Below are 15,085 nucleotides of genomic sequence, written 5' to 3' on the forward strand. Positions count from 1 at the left end.
ATTGGTAAGTCGTTTAGTGTAACGGTACCTTTCCTCAACAAGAAACAGGCGGAAAACCAAGCGCAATACATTTTTATGGCATGGACAGCAGAGTTGTATAGGTGAGGGGTAAATAACTACTCACCTTTTGGGGTTGTTTAAGGCTACTTTCACACTAGTCCGTCGGTACGGGCCGTCACAAATCGTTGGCCCGACGTACCGACGGACAGTGTGTTATTAGCACAACGTGGGCAGCGGATGCAGTTTTACAACGCATCCGCTGCCCATTGTGAGTTCCGGAGAGGAGGGGGCGGAGTTTCAGCCACACATGCGCTGTCGAAAATGGGGGACCCGATGCAGAAAAAAACGTTACATTGAACGTTTCTTTGCGTGTCGCGGCCGCCAAAAACACGACACATCCGTCGCACGACGGATGCGACGTGTGGCCATACGTCGCAATGCGTCGCTAAAGCAAGTCTATGGAGAAAAAACGCATCCTGCGGGCAACTTTGCAGGATGCGTTTTTTCTCCAAAACCACGCATTGCGACGTCCGTCACACGACGCTAGTGTGAAAGTAGCCTAACCCATACCTAAGGAATCAAGGATGATTGATAGCTGCAGCACTGCCCTCAGGTAGAGAGATCCAACCGTATAGGACAAATAGTGAGAGGATAGGAGTGGTAGTGTGCGCTGCTGATGTAATTTAAAAAATCCAGAAGAAGTGGTATAGGACTGACCATGCGATCTATTCCCAACGCATTTCAAAGTTGGACTAACTCCTTCATCAGGAGAACTACAATATATTAATATTATTGTATTGTAATTTCATTATATTCTGGTTTTCCTGATGAAGGAGTTAGTCCAACTTCGAAACACATTGAGAATAAACCGCATGGTCATTCCTGTACGTCTTCTGTTTTCTTTATTACCATACATTAGTAGCGCAGACTCAAAAAATATGTTTGAATCCCCGCGACTGCATTGCCTAATAAACAGCCAATCCCTGGATGTGTTGTGGCTGCCTCGAACAGCCATGAGACATGCAGCCGCGGGGACTCGAACATATTTTTCGAGCATGCTGAAGACACTCTGTTAGCATCAGAGCATGCTCAGATAACACCTTATCCAAGCACGCTTGCGCATCACTATTCTAAACCAATAAGACATTTAGAGAGTTCACATTTGGTCCCTTCTGTGCCCTAGAAGCAAATAAAGACACCCCAGATTATAGGAAACTTTATGATCCCCGTTCCATCTGTAGCTGAGAGGGCTTATGTGCAAAGCCTCCTTTTAAGTCCACAACTGACCATAACATTAGGGGCATTATGGTTGCCATCACACTATCAGTATTTGGTCAGTATTTTACATCAGTATGTGTAAGTCAAAACCAGGAGTGGGTGATAAATGCAGAAGTGGTGACATGTTTCTATTATACTTCTCCTCTATTTGTTCCTCTCCTGGTTTTGGCTTACAAATACTGATGTAAAATACTGATCAAATACTGCTAGTGTGACGGCAGCCTAAGTCTGCTGATATGAATCTTAAAGAGAACCTGTCATGTCCAAAATTGCTATTTACCTGCAGATATAGGTTTAATCTGCAGGTAAATACAATCCTGCCTGGCTGATGTACTGGGAGCGCAGCTACAGGGAGAAAATTAAATTACATCTTCCCTGTTGCTGCTCTCTTCTCGGTGCATGGAGCGATTACAGTCACCATTTCCAACTCAGTGAAAGTATAATCACTCCTCAGGACGTTGATTGACAGCCTGATGTGCAGCATGTGTGTGCAGCATGTGTGTGCAGCGAGTGTGTGCAGCATGTGTGTGCAGCGAGTGTGTGCAGTACGTGTGTGTGCAGCACGTGTGTGTGCAGCGTGTGTGCAGCACGTGTGTGTGCAGCGTGTGTGTGTAGCGAGTGTGTGCAGCGTGTGTGTGAAGCGAGTGTGTGCAGTACGTGTGTGTGCAGTGTGTGTGTGCAGCGAGTGTGTGCAGCGTGTCTGTGTGCAGCATGTGTGTGAAGCGAGTGTGTGCAGCGTGTGTGTGCAGCGCGTGTGTGCAGCGTGTGTGTGCAGCACGTGTGTGCAGCGTGTGTGTGCAGCGAGTGTGTGCAGTGTGTGTGCAGCACATGTATGTGTGCAGCATATGTGTGCAGCGAGTGTGTGCAGCGTGTGTGTGCAGCAAGTGTGTGCAGCGTGTGTGCAGCGTGTGTGTGCAGCGTTTGTGTGCAGAGTAGGCTTGTGAATGAAATTCCAAGGCAGTGATAGCAGACTGATGACTGGAAGCGAGCGGCTGCAGGAAGGATATCATTTTCTTCCCTTATCTGCTATTCCAGAAAGAATTTCAACACTATTTACCTGCACATTAAACCTATATCTACTATACCGGAGCATATAGTATTTTTTAAAATTTCATGAATATTAATTTAAAGAGGATTTGTGAATTTCCTTCAAATGTCTGACTTAGTGGAAGAAAGTAGTCAAAATTGAGAGCTCTCAGTGTTTGGAACTTTTTGATGACTGAGACGATAATAACAAGTAGCAAGCTTTCCAGACTATTCAGTCCTCTTCATCAGGCCGGGTCTTTTCTTAGGCTTCTTTCACACTTCCGTCGGCTGGCGACCGTCAGACAGCGTCATTGCAACGTATTGACAGATGTCGAAAAAATAGTGGAAAACGGATGTAACGCATTCAGTTTTTTGTCGGAAGCGTTACATGTGTTGACTTAGGCGCTGCCTGAATTTGAATGTACAAAATTCTGGAGAGAGAGAGAGAGAAAGAATTGATTCCCCTGACTAGAAAATCCTTCCGGGCATGCTCAGAATGAAAAAAAAACGGGATACGTCGCTGGATTCCAGTTTTTGACGGTCAGCGACGGATCCTGCGCTCATAGGCTTCCATTATAGCCGCCGACGGGCAGCGCAGGACCTGTCACTGAGCGATTTTCCGACGTGCAGAAAAAAACGTTCCTCTGAACGTTGTCTCCTCCCAACGGACAGTTATTTTCCGACGGATCCAGTGCACGACGGATGAAACGGATGGCCATCCGTCACAATCCGTCGCTAATACAAGTCTATGGTAAAAAACAGGATCCTGCAGAAAAATTTGCAGGATCCTGTTTTTTCAAAAATCTACGGATTATGACGGGAGCTAAAAGATGGAAGTGTGAAAGAGGCCTGTAGAGGTTTGAACTAGCGCTGCAACCCGATGTAAACATGGCAGAGATTGCAGGGCTTGCACAGTCACCATGACCTCCCCAAACAGATAGATAGTAGGAGTGCCAATAGTTGAACCCCTGTTGGTCTCAAATTGCTCCCTATCTTAAGAATAAATACAATCTACTATATAATTGTCTAAGGGGTACTTCAGTCTTTCTTTCTGTCTGTCCTGGATATTGATTGGTCGCGGCCAGCCAGTGGGCATAGAAAAAAGGGCAGGGGAGGCCAGGAAGTATGCAGATCGAGCCCCGCCCACTACGTACAGGCCCGGCCAGAAGCGCTGTAAAGGGGGCGGAGTCGCCATGAGGAGGGCGGAGCCGGCCGGGACCATGGGCACTGTTGGGCCTACCCCGGCAAAAAGCCGGGGACTAAATTAGCAGCTGCGGGTCGCGGCCAGCCAGTACAGGCCCAGCCAGAAGTGCTGCAAAGGGGGCGGAGTCGCCGTGAGGAAGGCGGAGCCGGCCGGGACTATGGACGCTGTTGGACTTACCGCCGCCAAAAGCCGGGGACTAAATTTGCGGCCGCGGTCAGTGATGACAGCCGCAGTTATTCATGATGGCTGCGACAGAAGGAAACAGTGCAGCACATGCGGCGGTGACAGCTGCGGGCGGAAGGTGAGTATATACTACTTGGAATGTGCTATATACTCTGTGGCTGTGCTATATACTACATTGCTGTGCAATATACTACGTGGCTGTGCAATATACTACGTGGCTGTGCAATATACTATGTCGGCTGTGCAATAGACTTCGTGGCTGTGCAATATACTATGTGAGCTGGGCAATATACTACGCGGGCTGTGCAATATACTGCGTGACTGGGCAATATACTATGTGGGCTGGGCAATATACTACGTGGGCTGTGCAATATAGTATGTGGCTGGGAAATATACTACGTGGCTGGGCAATATACTATGTGGCTGGGCAATATACAACGTGGCTGGGCAATATACAACGTGGCTGGGCAATATACTACGCGGGCTGGGCAATATACAACGTGGCTGGGCAATATACTACGTGGCTGGGCAATATACTATGTGGCTGGGCAATATACTACGTGGCTGGGCAATATACTATGTGACTGGGCAATATACTACGTGACTGGGCAATATACTATGTGGCTGGGCAATATACTACGTGGCTGGGCAATATACTATGTGGCTGGGAAATATACTACGTGGCTGGGCAATATACAACGTGGCTGGGCAATATACTACGTGGCTGGGCAATATACTACGTGGCTGGGCAATATACTATGTGGCTGGGAAATATACTACGTGGCTGGGCAATATACTACGTGACTGGGCAATATACTATGTGGCTGGGCAATATACTACGTGGCTGGGCAATATACTACGTGGCTGGGCAATATACTATGTGGCTGGGCAATATACTATGTGGCTGGGCAATATACTATGTGGCTGGGCAATATACTACGTGGCTGGGCAATATACAACGTGGCTGGGCAATATACTACGTGGCTGGGCAATATACTATGTGGCTGGGCAATATACTACGTGGTTGGGCAATATACTACGTGGACATGCATATTCTAGAATACCCGATGCGTTAGAATCGGGCCACCATCCAGTTTTACATAAATACAAATTTACAATTTTTGATAACGACAGTTTAAAAATTCTGCTTTAATTACAAAAGTCACAGCCTATATCGCTGAGTTGTCAATATCTTGCCATTTTTACACTTGCCACAGGGGCTTCTTCTTCAGACTCATATTTCCTGTCCTTTCAGGAAGCATTTTCAGCTGTTTCCTTATCAGCAGAGGCAGGATTACAATGACCGGTAACACCTCTATACACTGCTGATAACAAAGGATTTAGCAGTCACAATAGGTGATGCCACATCTCACCTCCCTTCACAATGACCTTTGGACACCATCATTAGATACTTCAATACAAAAGATAGTAATATGGCTATTGTGGCTAATGTACATGTGCTGTTTTCTGAGGAAATAGGAAGTATGCCTCTAAAAAAGACCAAGCGTGCAGTACAAAAATTGCAAAAATTCTATTTTTTATTTTTTATACAGCTACAATATGTAAATAAAAATCCAAAAATGTAAAAAAAAAAATACATTTAACACAAAAACCTACCTAATGATTGTTTCCTTTCAAGATATGGATGTCCTATAAATGATATCAGAATGTTAAATCAGCTATGGACGCATACATTTATACAATGCCACCAACTGAAATCTGTTCATTTCCTGCAAAACGCATATGAAAAAGTAAATCTGGATTAAAGGAGGATTTCTTTGCTCAAATTTCCCTTCAGCTCAACACGTGAAAGAAGTCTTAAGGCCGTCTTGTTGAGAGAGTGCAGGTTTTTTTTTCATCAGTTGTACATCAATCTTACTTTACTTTGCCACTGATACTTTCTTTAATTTGGACTTTGCCTCTTGGTTTTTAGTGACTCCAGCAGTAAGTAATCTGACCTGCCAGCCTCTCATTTACTACTTTCAAATTTTAACTCAGTTTTCGAAAGGTTTTGTCTTTTTTGTAACATTAGGTGATGAACTTGCAAATTCCTTATGTGGTTCACTACCCCACAAGAGTAAATTATTACAGGCAACCGGGAAAGGCATTGGGAAATGAAAAATATATCCAGTTTATATGCAGTTGTTTTCCTTACCTTCTGTAGAAAAGGATATTAAGTGAACAGATTCAGATACTGGGACTGCAGGCAGCTTAAAGAGCAAAAACACCCTAAATATATTTATTAAACAGGGCTGTAATAAGTATATAAATTATCCGCTATCAAAAGGATAGGGGACAGTTTATTGATCTTCGGGGGTCCAAACACTGTATTTCCCACCAATCCTGGGAATGGGGCACTGCTGAGCCTTATTTGAAAGGAGCTGAGGTCAAGCAAGCACACCTACCCTCCATTCATTCAATATGGGACTGCCGGAGATTGTCGAGCACAGCACGCAGCTTTTCCCAATAGTTCCATAGAGAATGAATGGAGCTGAGGTCAAGTAACTTCACCTGCCCTCCATTCATTCAATATGGGACTGCCGGAGATTGTCGAGCACAGCACTCAGCTTTTCCCAATAGTTCCATAGAGGATGAATGGAGTTGAGGTCAAGTAACTTCACCTACCCTCCATTCATTCAATATGGGACTGCCGGAGATTGTCGAGCACAGCACTCAGCTTTTCCCAGTAGTTCCATAGAGGATGAATGGAGTGGTGTTCTGAATGTCTGGCCATTGCGCTCCATTGAGCTCCATTCTCTGCTCCGGTCCCGTATCCCAACAATGAAGCAAATAACCCTTTAAGAGGTTGTGTAAAGTTAGAAACAAGGGTCTGCTTTCTTTCCAGAAGGGACCTATGATCCTAAGGAATGTGCAGACCCTGCACCTAAACGTGTTGTATTTATTCTATGTCGGTAAAAGCTTTTATTCCTTAAGAAGATATCACGTCAGTTTCACTTGACAGCACCCGATCGTTGGCTTATCACTCTAGGCTTCAATTATTTCCAGAAATAGTGCCACTCTTGCCAAAAGGCTATGTCTGGTATTACAAAAATAACTTCAAAATCAGACACAGCCCATGGACAAGAGTGGGCCATTTCTGGACGAACGCATTCTTTTTTTTGTCTAATCATGCACCTATAACAGTTGATAGACACAATGGAAAAGATTAGATTTTTAAACGAATAACTGTCGTTGTTGCCCATAGCAACCAATCACAGTGGAGAGCTCATTTTCCTACAGCGGTTTGAAAATTCAAAACTACGATTGGTTGCTATGGGCAACAAAGACTGTTATTCTTTTTCATAGTTTTCCTAAATGATAATGGAACAGGTGACTTTTCCACCTACAAAGAGTTCACTGGAAGGAACCATAAGCCATGGGGCATTATAAAAAAAAATCACAGTAACGACGTAGGTACAAGTTAAAGGAATTTTTCGTTTCGTGTTAGCCATTGATGTTTAAACATTGGGAGGTCTGACCTCTGACGGCAAAAAAAAAAGCTCAGCCGGAAAAAAACAACCCCCTTTTAAAATACATCATACAAAAAGAGGGAAAAATATAAAGAACTTTTTTAAACCAGATTCATTCCAAATCCACATTAAAAAAACACTCAAAAGAGAAGTGAAACTGCTTCAAAATTCACATCAAAAGACCCTTCTTGACTGAAATCCACATGAAAAAAAAAGCCCTTAAAATACTGTTTCAATTAGATTGCTATTCAAGGCTTAAAAGTCTCCTCACCATTGGCATGCCAGGCTTGGCATGTCAATCTCCACAAGGAGAATCCTTATCCCTTGGATTCCGGTGAGAGGCCTCTCACAGAGCCAAACTAGATCTCACAATTTGCACTGATGAGGGGCAGCACCCCGAAACACCATGTCTGCAAATTGAGACTCTGGATTGGCTTTTATCCTAAGTCACGTGGCAAGACTCGTTAAAGGGTCGATATTGACTTTTAGGATGGCTACTTCCATTAGAGGGCGTTAGAGTTCTAGTCTAGTCTCCCTCATTAGCGTACAATTTCAGCTCTGGACTTCTCTAAAGCAACAAAACAGATTTCTACAAGAAGGGTAAGGATTAATGAGGAGCGAATATACTCGTTACTCGAGATTTCTCGAGCACGCTCGGGGGTCCTCTGAGTATTTTTTAGTGCTCGGAGTTATAGTTTTTCTTGCCGCAGCTGAATGATTAGCCAGCATAAGTACATGTGGGGGTTGCCTGTTTGCTAGGGAATCCCCACATGTACTCAGGCTGGCTAGTAGCTGTAAATCATTCAGCTGCGGCAAGAAAAACTAAATCTCCGAGCAGTAAAGAATACTCGGAGGACCCCCGAGCGTGCTCAGGAAATCTCGAGTAACGAGTATATTCGCTCGTCACTAGTAAGGATGTAATCAGCATGAAAGCACCTTCGTATCCATGCCCTTAGTTTGGGGCATAGAATCCTGATGACAAATTCTCGTTAAATAGGAGGATCATCCAGTTTTATCACTTTATGATTAGATGACCTATACTTTGCGTTTCAAAGAAAAATAACGGAATCCATTATGAAGAAAGGATGCTCCAGACTTAATATATCATAGGGAATACTAAAACAGTAACAATATCAGGAATGGGGGCAGGCGCTTCATTGCGCGGCAGGTATAGAAGTGTTGTCACCCCAAAAGCACTAAGAGGTGTTTATCTATAATATGAGACCTGACAGTCGTGTTTATTCCACAGACGGGCTGTAACCATATGTCTTCACCCTTGTGCTGCCAGGAACAGGATGCTCCTGCCAGGTCACAGACACTGCTAATACTCAATTAGTCTGATTATCTAGTGCGGTGACTACCGTATCCAAGAACTTTAAATCATCTTAAGTCGGATAAAAGACAAAAAAAAACATGTCTGTGTGAGAGCTGTACAATGGAAAAATTGTGCATTATGTGTGAAGTAGGAAGTCATTAACTGCGTAGGGCAGGGGTGTCAAACTGCATTCCTCGAGGGCCGCAAACCATGCGTGTTTTCAAGATTTCCTGAGCTTTGCACAAGGTGCTGCAATCATTATGCGTGTAGGTGATTAAATTATCACCTGTGCAGTACAAGGAAATCCTGAAAACATGACCTGTTTGCAGCCCTTGAGGAATACAGTTTGACACCCCTGGCGTAGGGCACAAAGAATGATGGGGATCCTAAAGGTTTGCTAAAATATATTGCAATAGGAATGGTTACTCTAATCATGGATAAAAATAATAGTCACACGGGTGTATTCAGCCACCTCCATGACAGCAATGTCTGCACCTGAGAATGGAAATGACATAGCATATAGCATTGAAGACCGGGAATACACAGCGCAATGATCACTATATGGCGCTGCTACATCTTAGCATTGTGCAGTGAATGGGGTGAGTGTCACAATCGCAACTAATAAGACTGGTTTTAACATTCGTGCAACTTGCTTATCTCAGTGCATTTAAAATTGCCATGTGACCCCATTCACCTGTATTATGCTGCAATGTCGCAGAAGCCTTCAGCAATCCTTGGCCGTATGTCCTGTATTGCAGCCAACAGTGCCGTGTAGCCCTAGCCTTACGTTAGGTAGACAAAACCAGATTTTTGGTCCAAGCGCTGTCCTTTAAAAATCTGATATCACACGGACCGCGTTAGGGCCAATGTTATCTCATAACTTCTTCACGAGCCAAATATACACGTGAAAAAAATGACAGCTTGCACTAGTTTTGTCCAGTGAGACTCGCCCATTCAAGCCCATTCAAGCCCAAAAGAAATGGGATATAACACGAAGCCACCGTACAGAATACAGTTTTTACGAATACATTGCAATTCTTTAATATAGAAAAATTGTATTTAATATTGATTATGGTCATCACATTATCAAAAAACAGCCCCAGGACCCCTTCATATTTTACATCACTTGTGTCCCCCCATTAACAACAAACCTCAACTCATGAGTTGTTGAAATGAAACATCATAAAAGTCAAGTATTCGACTAATAAAGGGAACCTGACTTTAAATAGGCCACGCTAGAACTGCCACCATACTTATGTAGGATAGTAATAGCTTTCTAAAGATGTCCTTCATTAAAATGGACCTTAAAGATCTTAAAGGGAAAAAGTATTAAAAAGTGGAGTCACAGTATCCTGTAAAGAGCCAAGAGGTCAGTCCTGGTGTCTTCTGAATTCATGCAGTCCTGAAGTCAGAATGACTATTTTTTATGGTACATACATGCTAGCCACCTTAGGGAGAGACCCAAGTTGGGCTAAATGTAGCGGGACGAAAGAGACCGAAAAGCCCTCTACTTAAAGGAAATACATAGTGGATGCTTTCCTGAAACGGAAAGTACTTGCAAGCAGCATAATACAAAGAATAGCAGGTTTACCCAGAATCCTTTGCAGTAGGCGGAGCTATGCAAATCATCTCTTTCCACCCCAGTCTAATCCACAGCGCTTGGAACCGCCAAGCGTGCAATGCTGCGGATTAGTTTCTAAATTTACACAGCCAACCAATTCCTACCTGTGGACACGTGTTTCGGGCTTTAGGCCCTCATCAGCACAGGGCTGGAATTGGTTGGCTGTATGGAGTGGGGCTCGGTGAGCAAGCGATACATATATGCTAGCCACCTTAGGGAGAGACCCAAGTTGGGCTAAATGTAGCGGGACGAAAGAGACCGAAAAGCCCTCTACTTAAAGGAAATACACACTATTTTTTATGGTTTAGGGATGACATAATTCATAATTTAATCTAAATTACTTTCCTAACATCTAATACATATCGGGATTCATTGGATTATCTTCCGAAAGATCTTGATCCTTGTTGAAGCATTGAAACCACATCAGCAGGGTTTGGGAGATTACCCTAGCCTCTTATATAGGGTTATCAGGTAGCACAACCCAGAAGAATGTGTTCCTCAGATTACACGGGTCTTCAGCCAAAGGACAAATTGAGAATGAGCTAATGGCAAAAGCACCATAAAAAATATTGCATCCGGTATAAATACAGTACTTTTTCATTCTTAAAAAGGTTTATCAATTCTTAACTGGGGTCACTTAGGCCCACCAAGAGAAATAATTCAGAGCTTCTAGCCTTCATCTTTACATGCACTTGTCCAAATGTCATAAGCTTTGTTGTTCACATAGGATTTATCAACAATATGGTCAAAAAACAATGTTAGTGGCAAGTAATTGGCTCCAAAGTCAACTTCAAGTAGGGTTGTCTTCTGCTAAATTCTTGGGGCCTAATACTAGTGGACCATGCTGGCCATAAGTCTAATCACATTCATCACCACTCACATTCATCATCACATTACTCCTATTAGGCTGCCGTCACACTAGCAGTATTTGGTCAGTATTTTACATCAGTATTTGTAGCCAAAACCAGGAGTGGGTGATAAATACAGAAGTGGTGCATATGTTTCTATTATACTTTTCCTCTAATTGTTCCACTCCTGCTTTTGGCTTACAAATACTGATGTAAAATACTGACCAAATACTGATAGTGTGACGGCAGCCTTAAGGGAATTTCCTGATGTCAATATTTCCATGGTTGACTCTTCGATCCACATACTTTAGTAAAGTACCTGCCTTTATGGCATAAATCTGTTGCCATCCTGTGTCTGTCTCCAATAATCTATGAAGCTCACCGAACGGTAGAATTAATATTTATCTTGGCGTGACATTTGTTTGGTTGGTGTCTGGGCATTATTGCCAAGACGGAAAAAGGATACACAGATTACACATTTTATAGATTGTGATGAAGTTTGGGACTTTCAATAACCAATACAATCAAGAATGTGTCGCCATTATATAATGTTCTTGTATAGCTGCATTCTGTGTCTTAATAGCTGCTATACCAAGAAAGGACAGAATATTAAAGAGCATCTGTTTCAAAACGTAAAGAGAACTAATCCTGAAGAAAATGTCGCCTGGTTAGTAGATCCTGTATCACTACATAACTATGTGCTCCTGAATTACAAACTGTATGATGTGGTTTTTCATGACGTCTCTAATATTGTGTCTGTCTGCTGCACCGTTACCTTTCTGTGTGATACCCTTATTGGAATACACTCAAAGGGCTCCATAGAATGGGCCATTCAAGGTGCCCATGCTGAACCCTTATCCATCACCAATAGGGCTTAAAATTTATATGTAAGCATCAGAACCTTGGGGCAATGGGAGAAGGTTGCTGACTCCAATGAATCATGTTTTCTTTACATCATGTGGACGGCAGGGTGCGTGTGCGCCATTTACCTGAGGAAGAGATGGCAGGCACCATAATGTATCATAGGTGTGGTGCTCTATGCAATGTTTTGCTGACAAACCTCAGATCCTGCCATTCATGTGGATTTGATCGGTGCCAACTACCTAAACATTGTACAGACCATGTACCCACCTTCATGGCCGTGGTATTCCCTTGTAGCAGTGGCCTCTTTCTTCAGAATAATGCCCCTGCCACACTGCAAGAAGTCTTCAGAAATGGTTAGAGGAACCTGACAAAGATTTCAAGGTGTTGAGTTGGCCTTCAAATTTATGGGATGTGTATGAAGGGGTCCTACACAATACTATGCCGGCATTTTAATGTTATGGCTTTTTAATGTGTATATCAGAATACCTCTGATATGTACCTCTGACACAATATTAAGAAAACATACGCTTGTTGATATTTGTTTTTTTGTTGTTGTGACAAAACGTGAAGAAATGCATTTGATACATTTTTCTAGCAAAGTACAACCCTAAGGAGGCCAGAAAGCACTCATTGGCCTCCGTTGGGCCAAGGGCGCCTGCTTCTATGTTTGACATATGCATCGGTGGTTTTTCTAGCTCATATTCCAAAACATGATGTGAACGCAGCCAATACAGACGGGTTCGACCGACAGTGTAATATCAGGACCACTGATTGTCAGGGGAAATGTCGATTGGGCATGTCTGATTTCAGACTGCTGATTGCCTTATTCTTTCAGAGATAAGCCAGTTCCAAACATGTCTGGCGAAGGCTCATTCATAGAGAACACGTGAGCGGTCATTTGGAATGAGTGGTCTTTTGTATGGGAGAACCGGTTGAGATAGCTATAGACGAAACGATCAGCCGAAGCTCTGTATGGCCGATGACAACAAATGAGCGGACCAGTGGAAGGTTGGGTTCTGGTATCTGACCCAATCTTTATTCCAAAGTTTGGTTCGGGTACCAGAACTGTGTATCCAAAATTCAACCAGAACCTAGACCCCCTTGAAAACAATGGGGACCCATTTGATCTGGAAAATGTTCTCCTTTTCTGTCTCTCTCTGCAATGGACTTCTGCCGGAACTCCAAACATTGCAACAGATTTACGGGAGAAGTCTGTGTTCGGCGTTTAGCACTTAATACTAACTGTCCTGTACGTTCCCCCAAACTTAAATCTTCGGGTTTGCTCATCTCGACCGATGACTATTTAAGGTGTATGTCCGTCTTTGGAGTATTATATTAGCTTGGATTTGAAGGGTCAGGCACAGATTCTACCTAAAAAGGGAACACAGGTTCTACCTAAACTCTTTCTATACGATTTCTAACACTGGATACCACTAGTGGAACATCATGAAATAAGAAAACAACATATCACGTCAGAAGATGAATTCTAGCAGATGACTTATTCAGTTGTGCTACATCCGTACAAGCTGGTGCGTCACGTAGAGGACGCGTTCACCTGTTCAACATCAAAGAAGAGAAATCGCTTTCACGTATTGTCAAGCATAATGCATGCAGGCAGCATTTACTACAGCAAGGGTCCGTGACTGGCTCCTTCCACCAGCACTTGATGTATAATTACTTACTTGATTCTCCATAAGGAGCTTATACAAAGAGTTGAGAAAAGAAAGCTGATTACAATGTGAATATGTCTATGCAACCCAGTAAATCAATTTCTACATCAGAGCTAAGCAGCGGCCACCATAAGCCTTCATTTTCATTGTATGGCAATTAAGTTGTTTCCAAGACAAGGGCCACTGGTGGAAAAGATTTTGCAGGAAGACTCCGGTACAGATAGATTAGGGGCACCGGACTGCACTCCTTAGATTCTCTCCTGGTCACATGCTAGCGCTGATTGCTAAGCAACCACAAAGCCCAGGGAAAAAAGTTCTTTTCTAAACTTGCAATCTGTGGCTGAGAGAAGCTTTGTGCTTCGAGCGCTCCTAACATCTGTTCAGGGCTAGACCGGCAGCTTTCCGACTGGGGGCATATCAGTCTCCGTGGTCCAAACATCAGACCCGAGGCAAAATATTCTGCAGCATCCGCAAGTGCATGTAACTCCCAAGAGCGACGATAAAGTGCACGCGACAAACCGTAATAATATCGACATTCGCCTTATTATACAGCGTCAATATATTCTGCAGAAACGTTAACAATAATGCATGGACCAAAACATTCACTAGCGTAAAAGTATATAAACCTCATTCTTCTACGTCTATTACCATGTGCAAAGAGAATTTAAAAAAACCTCCAAAATGATAATCTACGTAAAGCGCTGCGGAATAAGATAGCGCTATAAAAGAAAAGAATAATAAATAAACAAAAATAAATAGACAGATGTAGCAGGGCTGACATTGTTTCACTTTTTCATGTTTTTTTTTATATAGAAATGCCAGTAAAAGCTACAAAATTATAATAGTCCAATGATTAATTCAGTTAATTCAGCATTCCCATATCTGAATGATTAGTAATAAATGAAGAAACATTGGATATTTAACATTTTTAAAGTAAAAGTTGGACAAAGCATGCAACTAGGTTATTAAGTAAACTAAAATACTGTCCTATAATATTGGCATCCATTCTAGAATTTTAATTGAAGAATTATGACTTGACTTTTGAAGAATAGCAATAAATGATTCTAACTTCTGCAGCAGTATAGTAGACGGTAGAAGTTTATTAATCACAGGAACATGAAAAATACAATAATATTGTTTATAAAATATGGTAACACTGCAAACCTATTTTATAATAGATAACAGTCTGGGGTCTTACCCTGGGAATTTGTGGTTTCTATGCAGAGAGTGAAGAGGAGACCCATAAGGAGAAGAGAAGAAGCAGGTCTTGGCATTGTGTTGAAAACCCCCATCGCTGTCTCATGGAGAGAATGGACCAGCCTGCAAGCAGAGAGCTGGCCCAAGTGACACCAATGTGAATTTCTCCTTAAGTAGCCAAGTGGATGTCTTTTTTTTTTTTCTTATCCAGCTAGTTGTGGAAGAAAGGCGTGTTCTTCAGCTGAGGCAATAAACTCCCACCCTCCACACATCACATAAGCTCTTTAGAACTTGTAGCCAGGGAACCAGCATGGCTGGATAACCATTACAATCCACTAGTCTGTCACAATGATGAGTTATAAAGAAGGGGGAAGGGAAAAGACACAAAAACGTAGAGTCTGTGCTAGCT

The 15,085-nt window shown here is 42.8% G+C and overlaps 1 protein-coding gene across 1 annotated transcript in view; it reads right to left on the reverse strand.

Moving 5' to 3' along the window:
* Positions 1–14,771, reverse strand: part of LRP2 (LDL receptor related protein 2) — a 240,036-nt gene extending 225,265 nt beyond the window's left edge. The window contains exon 1 of the mRNA XM_069733090.1: positions 14,678–14,771. Coding sequence (XP_069589191.1) covers positions 14,678–14,771 — 94 coding nt within the window. The remainder of the gene's footprint in view (positions 1–14,677) is intronic.
* Positions 14,772–15,085: the final 314 nt, after the last annotated feature.

This window comes from Ranitomeya imitator, chromosome 7 (assembly GCF_032444005.1).
Source record: "Ranitomeya imitator isolate aRanImi1 chromosome 7, aRanImi1.pri, whole genome shotgun sequence".
NCBI classification, from domain to species: Eukaryota; Metazoa; Chordata; class Amphibia; order Anura; family Dendrobatidae; genus Ranitomeya; species Ranitomeya imitator.